Below are 11,065 nucleotides of genomic sequence, written 5' to 3' on the forward strand. Positions count from 1 at the left end.
GAATTTTATAAAGCCGGTTGCAATTGCTAAGTGCACAATTAAAACAATGCCACATTGTGGAGAGTGATGTGGCCCAGCAGGGTCTGGAAAGTTACTTAGAAGTCAAATAATTACAAAGACACACTGAAGCCATCTATACCTGAGCAGTGACAGATGCTGCTGTGAAATCCAGAGCATTGTCTTATGATTGCTCAGTTACAATTATCTTCACTACAATATTGCAATTATTTCTCTTAAAAGTGACTTCTCAACCTCTGAGCCTCAAGTGCCAAATGCCTTACCTTCAAGAGGTGTATTGATGAGGATCACTCTTCCCATGGGAGATGCAGTGCGGAAGCCTCGGTGGTTCCCATTCATCAGCCGGTTCTGCCGGCTCAATAGGAGTTGGTTAGCAGTGCTGACGTTGCTGCTGGAGCTCCGAGAGTGACTGGGAAAAACAAAATCCCCATGGAATGAATCCGGTGCCTGTGCCATGGCAAGTCTGGATGCTGCGTGTTCATGAAGAGAGATACCTTCACCGGTGATGCCTATGGGTGGCTTGGAGGAGAACTCTGGTTTCTGGGAAGTGGAGACATCTGAGGCCTGTGGTAGTTTGCTACATTTTGGCCCCTTAGGTTGCTTCCCACCAGTGGAAACAGTTGTGGGCCATATTTCAGTGGATCATAGTATTACTTCATGCTGTCCCATTTTGTTGATAATGTTAAACCCTGGGGTGTCTCCTTAAGGGGGATAAGCCTCTGTCTTTATACTATGGGATCCAGTGGAAACATCTTGCTTCTCAAGGGTTCAGGTCAATGGTCCTTCTCTTTCTTCCAAATTTGATCTGCTATATTAAAAAAAAACAATGGTGACAATGGGAATTGACAACAATAACAAACATCCCTATCAAATTAGATCCCAGCACTTTCAGTCAGGGCTCTTCCAGACAGACCCAAAATGCAGAACCTGTCGTGGTTTTACTTGAGGCATCCAAATGTTGTCTTAGACCTTATCTCCTTCCCCTTCCACCTATCCCCATATCCCCCCCCCAAAAAAAAACGCATCGGAGAAGCCTGCCGGCAGTGCAGGCCCCTCTGGAGAGCTCTCCTGGTGTGGGAGGTCCCTATCCCCAGGGAAAGTAAAAAGTTGTAAGATTAAATCCTGGGAGGAACTAGAATACTATATCCCAGTTCCTCCCAATATTTAGTTCAGTGTAGAAGAGCCCTCAGATTTAGTTTGGAGTTCTCTGTTCATATGATGTTTAAGGTGATCTGTTTCTTCTGAATCAGAGATAAAGCATGACTTTTCTTTCTTGTACCTTCTTATACCATCTCTAGCCCCTGGTCGTGCAGCAGATTAAACTGCCAAGCTGCTGAATTTGCTGGCCGAAAGGTTGGTGGTTCGAATCTGGGGAGTGGGGTGAGCACCCCCTGTTAGCCCCAGCTTCTACCAACCTAGCAGTTTGAAAACATGCAAATGTGAGTAGATCAATAGGTATAGCTTAGGCAGGAAGGTAACGGTGCTCCATGCAGTCATGCTGGCCACATCACCTTGGAGGACAGAGAATGCCGGCTCTTCAGCTTAGAAATGGAGATGAGCACCACCCCCCAGAGTCGGAAACGACTAGACTTAATGTCAAAGGGAAACCTTTACCTTTTTTATACCACCTCAGAAGCTTATACAAGCAGAGTGTCACTTATCCAAAATGTTTGGAACCAGAAATGTTTTGAATTTCAGATTTTTTCAGATTTTGTAACATCTGCATTTCCATATAGATATATAGTGAGATATTTTGGAGATGGGAGCCAAGTCTAAACATGAAATTCTTTTATGTTTCATATATATCTTAAACTCAGAAAGTTTTATGCAATATTTTAAATAAGTTTGTGCATGAAATAAAATTTGTGTACATTGAACCATCAGAAAGCAATGATATTGCTATCTCAGTATCCCATGTGAACAATTTCAGATTTTGGAGTATTTCGGCTTTTGGAATTCTAGATAAAGAATGGTAAATCTGTACTCATTTGCTTTTGTAGTTTCTGAGTGGTCAAACATATAAAACTTATTCAATTATTTATAAAACTGAATCCAAATGAGACAGAAGTGCTTGCTATCAAGGGACGTAAGCTCAGGATGGAGTTGTGTCAATCAGTTTTTGCTGGGGTTACACTCTCCTGAAAGACTGTGTTTGCAGCTTGGGCGCGCTCTTGGTAACCTCAAGGTTGAACTTCTGCAATGCGCTGTACATTGAGCTACTTTTGTACCAAATTCGGAAACTTCAATTAGTTCAAAGCATGACAGCTAGATTGGTTACGGTTAGGGGAATATCTAGGAGTGAGCATATCACACCCAATTAGTTGCCAATTAGTTTCTGGACAAAGTTGAAAGTGGTCGCTATAATCTTTAAGGCCCAACATGGTTTGGATCTAGGTTCACCTACAGGACTGCTTTATCCCATATAATCTGCCCCTTAGGATCCTGAGGTCCTCTTGGGAAGGGGAGTGAACCACCAATCAGCCAGAACCCAACTGGCAACTGTCAGTTGCCCAAGACTGGAATGACTTGCTGGCAGAGATTTAACAGCTAAATCAGTTTTCAGAATTTAAGACACAAATGAAGACCCATCTCTTCTGGCAGGCCTACCCAGTCAACTTGGAAGCATGAGTTTGGGAGTTGTATTCTACTATAATGCCACTGTATTTTGATCTTTTTACCCTGTGTTGTGGTGTATGCACATTATAGTGATTTATTTTCATATATGTACTTTGTTCTATGCATTTTATCTTTATGTGTTTTGACTGTGTTATAGAGGCAGGAGAAGCAGGTAACAAATACTACTACTACTACTACTACTCACATTTATATAGAATGGGCACGTCAGTCTATTGTGGAACATTAGCACAGTGTAGAGAGCCATCCATAAGTTTAACTTCACATGGCCCCTGAATTATATAGGGCCTGAACCAAGTGTCAATCACACAGAATATGGTCAGAAATGGCAAAAGTTACTTTGCTGCACTGCAGTTTGCATGATTCCCCAGCCAGCATGGCTAGTGATAATTTTTTGACGGATTCTGGAAGTTGTAATCCAAAAAAGTAACTTTTCCAGTCTTTAGATATGTTCGCCTCCACTACAGCTCAGTTTCTTATAACATAGTGGTTCTCATTTCCTTCTATGAGATTCTGTTATGACAGTGGTTCTCAACCTGTGGGTCCCCAGGTGTTTTGGTCTACAACTCCCAGAAATCCCACCAGTTTACTAGCTGTTGGGAGTTCTTGGAGTTGAAGGCCAAATCATCTGGGGACCCACAGGTTGAAAAACACTATCATAACAGAATCTCATAGAAGGAAATGTGTGAGCTGTTCATTCAAATTTGAATGCCTTGATTTACTTTCTGTTCTAAATGTTATCACAAAGCACTATGACAGCTATTCTTGGCTTTTGTCTTAGTGCCATATAAATAAATATCATGTGCTTCTACTTATAGGATGGCTGTACTGTTTAATCCTATGTGAAGGTGTAAAACCATGTAGCTGATGTTTCCCTGGGTTGTATATGTGTATAAGAATCCATTTGAAACAAGCCTTGGGTATAGCAACACATCCTTGGCTGTGAAAATGAAACCATAGCTAAAAATAAACCCTGCATTAATATTCTAAAGCACATTTTTCCATTTACAAAAGTGAGAAAAAGCAATAAAAAGATTTTATGTCTACAGAAATGTCAACACATCCAATACCACCTCATACACAGTGTTAGTTGAATTCCCTCTTTGAAGCTAGGATATTTCATATTAATTTAGTAGTCCTAGAGCTGAGACATTTTGTATTTACAGTCTTATGGTATATGGTGAGTAAATTCATTTTCTCACAGCTAAAAATAAACCTTCTTTCAGTAGTTTAATAGATGGGCAGAAGCATTCAATGTGGGAAAACTATTACGCTCCATAGATGTTACATAGAATGAAAACAAATTTTAAAAACTGTGAATTAAGCTAACTAGCAAAATAAAAATGTTTAAAAATGCATCAGATTCCTTTTCATTTTCATATTGTCATTATATATGAGGGATTTAAGTTTAGAAATATTTGTTGGATTAAGTCATATATTTCTAGGTTCATGGCATGGCAATTTTAACCACATCTTTCTGGATGAGGAATGACCGAATCAGAGCTTGGAAATGATTACTATTTTGGACCACAGATAACAGCACCTGTAGTCCACATTCCCAGTAACAATTCCAAGTTCTGAACAGGATATACAGGCAGTCCCCAAGCTACAAACAAAATAGATTCTAGGTTGCTGTGTGTTTTCCGGGCTGCATGGCCATGTTCCAGAAGCATTCTCTCCTGACGTTTCACCCACATCTATGGCAGGCATCCTCAGAGGTTGTGAGGTCTGCTGGAAACCTGGATATCTGTGGAATGTCCAGGGTGGAGGAAAGAACTCTTGTCTGCTTGAGGCAAGTGTGAACACTGCAATTGCCCACTTTGATTAGCATTGAATGGCCTTGCAGCTTCAATGCCTGGCTGCTTCCTGCCTGGGGGAATCCTTTGTTGGGAGGTGTTAGCTGTCCTTTATTGTTTCATGTTTGGAAATCCCTTGTTTCTGAGTGTTGTTAACTATTTCAGGAGCAAAGTTCCCCTCCGAGGGGTAGATTTCTCTCCCATCCTGTTGTCTCACCCCCATTCTTAACTATGAGTTGTTTGTAAATTGGATGTTTGTACCTTGGGGATTGTCTGTACACCTCTTCAGCTATAATAAAAACAGAATCTTTGATTCATTTTCTCAAAAATTGTATTACAATGACTTGCGGTCTGTGCAAACATGACATGCTATAACCATGACAAGTAAAGCATAAATCTGTATTCTTTTTAATGTGCCAATTATACTCCAGGATATGAGCAGATCTAGGAATCTGTGATGTGTTTAATTCAGTTAGATTGTACTAAATTGTGCAGAAAACAGACTGTAGTTTAGCCAAGCTTAAATGTTTTAGAGCTCAACCCTGTTGTCATATGCACAGTTACAGAAATGCAAGTAGGTCAATAAAGATTTCAAATATATATTTACATCACAATAAATAATGTAAAGAGATATCTAGATTACAAAGATAACATTCAAGATACACATTTTAAAAACTGTTCTGTGTGTAGAACTCTGTACATTTGCGCTTTCATATGAGAAATACATACAGTTATCTATTCTGTCCAAACAATTAAAAATTATGATAAGGGGAAATGTGAGTAATCAGCAAATCCCTTCTATGCATTTCCCATTACAATACCAGTGGCACATTGAGGAGCAGGCAGAACTAAATGAGTAGCTCAGTAGAAGAAAGGATTAGAATGTGTGTCATAAATATACAATATGACTAGAATGCCTCCTAATGTCAGCATGGCAACTAAACATGGGACAGTGGTTTGAATGTTGGGCTAAAACTCAAGGAGACCAAGATTCTAATTCCTGCCCTCTCCCAAAAAGGTCACATATTCTCAGCTTCAAGGGAATCTTGCCAAGACCCACCATGCAAGGTCCTTCTTTGAATTGCCATATTGGAAACCACCTGAAATCGCACAACAAAAACATCAGCATGCTGAAATGTTTTTGGGTTTTGAGGTTTTCCCTCTGAAGCTACTACAGTATGTTCAACAGAGTTAGGTCACATTTTCAATGGAAAGACTGAGAAAAGAATCATTAGTGAAAAATTATTCTGCAGCACAACCTCAGTCTGCATTGAACACTTTTTTTCCTGAAAATAACCCTGGGCACTATGGGGACTCTGTCACTTTGTCAGGATCTTTGAACACCTTGCTGTCTCATCTTCTGTAAGTTCAAGATTAGTCAGTATAGCATACTGTTAAAACAGCCAATGCTTTGCTCTGGACAGCCTTGCTAATGATATTGTTGTAACAGCTTTCGTTACAATTCTTATTTTTTTATTATAAAGTTTTCTTCCAATTTTGATGCAAAGTAAGGAATACGCTGAGGCTGTAGTGGCACAGTGGGTTAAACCACTAAGCTGAAGAATTTGCTGATCGGCAGGTCGGCAGTTCAAATCCGCGGGATGGAGTGAGCTCCCGTTGTTAGCCCCAGCTTCTGCCAACCTAGCAGTTCGAAAATATACAAATGTGAGTAGATCAATAGGTACCGCTTCGGTGGGAAGGTAACGGCACTCCATGCAGTCATGCCGGGCACATGACCTTGGAGGTGTCTACGGACAACGCCAGCTCTTTGGCTTAGAAATGGAGATGAGCACCAACTCCCAGAGTCGGACCCGACTAAACTTAATGTCAAGGGGAAACCTTTATCTTTACTTAAGGAATACTCTGTAAAGCTCCCTGTTACATACAGGTTCAGCATGCCTTATCTGAAATCCAAAATAATTGAAATTGCCTACAGCGGAGGCTGAGGTAGTGACACCTATCTTTTCTGATGGCTGAGTGTACTCAAACTTTGTTTCACATACAAAGATATTCAATGTAACTAAATAATGTTGTGGACCAATCTTTAAATAACCTACCTATCTCTTCCAAACAGATTCCACATTTTAAAGGCATTGTGTTCATTTAATTTTAATCTCTTTAGTTACTAAAAAATCATTGATAGAAAGAACAATATTAGACAACAGATGTTAACAACAGAATTATTGTTTGTTTACTATAAGTAATATTTTTGTCTGCTTTATGATACACGGTTTATTAAGAGTGTTGATAATATAACATGTTGTATGATACTATCCTGGAGCAGAGTAGGGGAGTTTCCCCCCAAAAATAATATGTAGGTCCAACTTACATATCAGAACACATCTCCCTTTATGAGCCAGTTAGAGTGCTATGATTGGCTGGGGAGATCTTGCTCTCAGCCCTCAGGGGTGCGATTGGTGGGGACGAGAGACAGGGCCTTCTTGGTGGTGGCCCCTCGGCTGTGAAACTTCCTTCTCAGTGAGAATAGAATGACCCTCTTCCCTTCTGGTGTTTAGAAAACAGTCATACGATGAGTGATTGCACTACCGAAGCAGCTAAATGACAATCACGGCGTTGGTGTAATGTCTAAATGTCTTATGCCCATGTTTGATGTTTTTGGTACGGTTTTTGATGGTTTTAATTCATAGTTATATGTTATTGTTTTAGATATGTTATGCATTGCTTTTATATGTATGTTCGGCATTGAATTTTTGCCATTTATTATGTTGTACATCGCTTTGAGTCCCCACAGGGGTGAGAAAAGAAAGGCAATAAATAAATAAATAAATAAATTATCAGAAGGTTTACAATTACCAGTATTTGGAAATTATGTTCTATCAAGGAAGTAATATTTGAAGGTCTTGAAGAATATTGTAAAGTAGTAGTAGTAGTAGATACTATATAGTAGTAGATATTCTGGTAGTTATATATATCATTGGTGTGTTCTATTTTGCCTTTTTCTTGACTAATAAAATATTTATGAAAAAATATTAAACATATTGTGTATGAATTTATCACCAGTCTGTCTTTGTATCTGTCTGTCTGGTGCATATGAAACATAAGAGCTTAATGTTTAGATTTATGTTCCATCTCCAAGGTATCTCATTATGTATGCTTAGGCAAATACAGGTACAGGCAGTCCCCAGGTTATGAACAATATAGGCTCTATAGGTTTTTTTCTTAAATTGAATTCGTTTGTAAGTCAGAACGGGTACATTTACTAATAGCCAAATATATGTATTAGCTTTGGATATTATACGGAAAGATTAATACTCCTGTTGTGTTTGCTTTGCTGCCTGTGCCCCCATTCAGAAGATTTCAAATAGAAGATGGTTTTGAAAGGTAGCAGATTATAGGAGCTGTCTTCATAGATGTGTTAGCAGCTTATGACACCTAAATCATTGCCTTCTCCTGAGAGCCTTCACCCGCTTCATAGGAAATATGCTAAAAAACAGGAGCTTCTTTGTTGAGTTCCAGGGCCAGAGAAGCAGACAGTGAAAACAGAATAATAGCCTGCATCAGGGGAGCCTGCTTGCTCCATCAATGTTTAACATCTACACAAATGACTAGCCACTGCCAGAAGGGACAGAGAGTTTCATCTATGTTGACGATTGTGCCATCACCGCCCAAGCAGGGAGCTTTGAAATGGTTGAACAGAAGCTCTCCAAAGCTTTAGGTACTCTTACAGCCTATTACAGGGGAAATCAGCGGGTTCCTAATCAATCTAAAATGCAAGTGTGTGCTTTTCACCTTAAGAGCGGACAAGCATCTCGAGCTCTGAAAAGGGAATCCCACTGGAATCCCACCAAAATACTTGGGAGTTACCCTGGACTGTGCTCTGACTTACAAGAAGCACTGCTTGAATATCAAGCAAAAAGTGAGCACTAGAAAAAAATGTCATACGAAAGCTGACTGGCACAACCTGGGGATCACAACCAGACACAATGAAGACATCTGCCCTTTTGCTTTGCTACTCTGCAGCTGAATACGCATGCCCAGTGTGGAATACATCTCACCTCATAAAACAGTGGATGTGGCTCCTAATGAGACATGCCATATTATCACAGGATGTCTATGCCCCACACCAATGGAGAAATTATACTGTTTAGCCAGCATTGCATCACCTGACACCCACCAGGAAGTAGCAGCCAGCAATGAAAGGACCAAAGCAGTGACATCTCAGGCCCATCCCCTGTTTGAATATCAGCCAGCATACCAACACCTTAAAATAAGAAATAGTTTTCTAAGATCTACAAAGATACTTGCAGGAACACCTCAGCAAGTGAGTGTCCAAAAGTGGCAAGCTAAAACCAGGAACTCAATCAGCAGCTGACGCCGGATGAGAGACTCCCTCCTGGACACACAGAAGACTGGGTGACATTGAGGATGCTGAACAGACTGCGCCCTGGCACCACGAGATGCAGAGCCAACCTTAAGAAATGGGGTTACAAAGTGGAGTCCACGACATGAGAGTGTGAAGAAGAGCAAACCACAGACCACTTACTACAATGCAATCCGAGCCCTGCCACATGCACAATGGAGGACCTTTTTAATAGCAACACCAGAAGCACTCCAAGTGCCCAGCTACTGGTCAAAGGACATTTAGTAGAATGTCAAGTTTTTTTTATTTTGTTTGTGTTTTCAAATACATTACAACTTGTACCCTTGGTTTGCTTCTGACATGATAAATAAGATAAATAAATTGGATTTTGAAAAATTTGGCTGGTCCCAAGCATTTTGGATAAGGGATGTTCAACTTGTACTATGATAAAGATAAAGGTAAGGGTTTTCCCCTGATATTAAGTCTAGTCATGCCCGACTCTGGGGGTTGATGCTCATTTCCATTTCTAAACCGAAGAGCTGGCATTGTCCATAGACATCTCCAAGGTCATGTGGCTGGCATGACTGCGTGAAGCGCCATTGTCTTCCTGCCAGAGTACCTATTGATCTACTCACATTTGCATGTTTTCAAACTGCTAGGTTGGAAGAAGCTGGGGCTAACAGCGGGAGCTCACCCTGCATCCCAGGTTCGAGCCACTAACCTTTCGGTCAGCAAGTTCAGCAGCTCAGTGGTTTAACCTGCTGCACCATCAGGGGCTCCTTTGTACTATGATATCCTGACATTATAACAAGTACTAAAAATATAAATTTTAAAAAACATTATTCATAAGCTTTAATAACAGCTGACCATACTTTTCATATGAATTCTTACAGTGCTGTGATGTGCATCAGTCCTGCTTGCCTTTGCAAGGTAGAACGGATGAAGTTATTCTAGTATCGGAAAAGCTGGAAAGCCCTGGAGAGTTCTCCCTTTCTGCTTTGTGATCCCACAACAGGGAGGGAGGGAGGAGGGGGATTTTCCAGACTATTCAGCATCATTGATACGTAACCCTCACCCGCCCCCCTTGTATCCCTGCATGCACATTAGCTGGAAAGTAGCTGAGTGGCCTGACCTTAATAAATAAGTGATGTCATCCCTTCCATTAGAAATGCAGCCTGGAGGCGGAGAACTTACAAACACCTGTGAGCGAGGAAGCGATATGGGGCATGCCCCACTCTCAAAGGCCATTACTAGGCGACTCCCCAACCACGAGCTTCCTTCCCTTTTATGAGAGCAGAGCATGAATTTTCAGCACTCTGGACAGCTCCCTTGAAAATACCTGCATTGAAGAGCACTTATCTAGGTAAACATTCCCTTGTCTTACTCCTTTCTTCAAGCTGGCAAGGCATCAAAGACCACACAGATCATTAAGAGAGACAAAGAGTGATCCCTTGAAAAATCAGGAATAATCCCCAAATAGTCTACCCCTTCCACTCCTCCTCACCTGACTCCATGTTGCTCAGCAAACTTCCTCACCTGGGACCAGGCACACGGTGGAGCCTGCAAACCTGGTGGTTGACAAAGGTGCCTCCCACTTCTGTCAGAGTAGGAACAAGGAACCTCACAGGTCAGAATGGCTGTCAGTCATCCCCAGCACTTCCTCATTACATCTGTCCAGGATGGAAGGAAAGCAGCCCGATAGGGAGAGTTTAGACTGGAAATGTAACAAGTGCAAAAGAGTGGCAGCAGTTGCTTTGGACAAGTATTTTTTGCCTGGAAAATAGGTATGTTGTTCTGCTCGTGTGTGCTCTAAAGTCAAATGGTATATGATATATGTTGTGTGTGTCTTTACATTTTCTGTTGACTTAAGATACTTTGATGAATTTCACAGAGTTTTCTTAGGAGACAGATATTTAGAAGTGGTTTTGCCAGGTCCTTCCTCTGAAATATACCCTACCATGCCTAGTATTTACTGTTCTTCCATCTAAATATAATGTGGTCTGATCCTGTTTCCAAGATCAGTGCTTTAGGCACTTAGGCGTGTGTGTACCTATATCCATATCTATATCAGTGCCTGTATCTACTTCTGTATCTATTATTTGAAGCAGATTGTGTTTCTTAATTATTGAAACATATTTTAGATAGCAAAATACTTCATTGGTGGCTTCTTGTATTTTGATACTTTTGATATAGTACATCGCCTGATGGAGTTTCGATGTACTCGGTTATATATATATATATTTCATTTTAATGTGTTTTATCAGGGATTTTGTATTTTGATTTTTTAAAAAATTTT

The 11,065-nt window shown here is 40.5% G+C and overlaps 1 protein-coding gene across 1 annotated transcript in view; it reads right to left on the reverse strand.

Annotated features, from left to right (window-relative positions):
• The window catches only part of pdzd7 (PDZ domain containing 7), a 39,021-nt gene extending 37,985 nt beyond the window's left edge, over window positions 1-1,036 (reverse strand). The window contains exon 1 of the mRNA XM_062976330.1: window positions 282-1,036. Within this exon, the coding sequence (XP_062832400.1) occupies window positions 282-474 (193 nt within the window). The 5' untranslated portion in view covers window positions 475-1,036. The remainder of the gene's footprint in view (window positions 1-281) is intronic.
• Window positions 1,037-11,065: the final 10,029 nt, after the last annotated feature.

This window comes from Anolis carolinensis, chromosome 3 (genome assembly GCF_035594765.1).
Source record: "Anolis carolinensis isolate JA03-04 chromosome 3, rAnoCar3.1.pri, whole genome shotgun sequence".
NCBI lineage: Eukaryota > Metazoa > Chordata > Lepidosauria > Squamata > Dactyloidae > Anolis > Anolis carolinensis.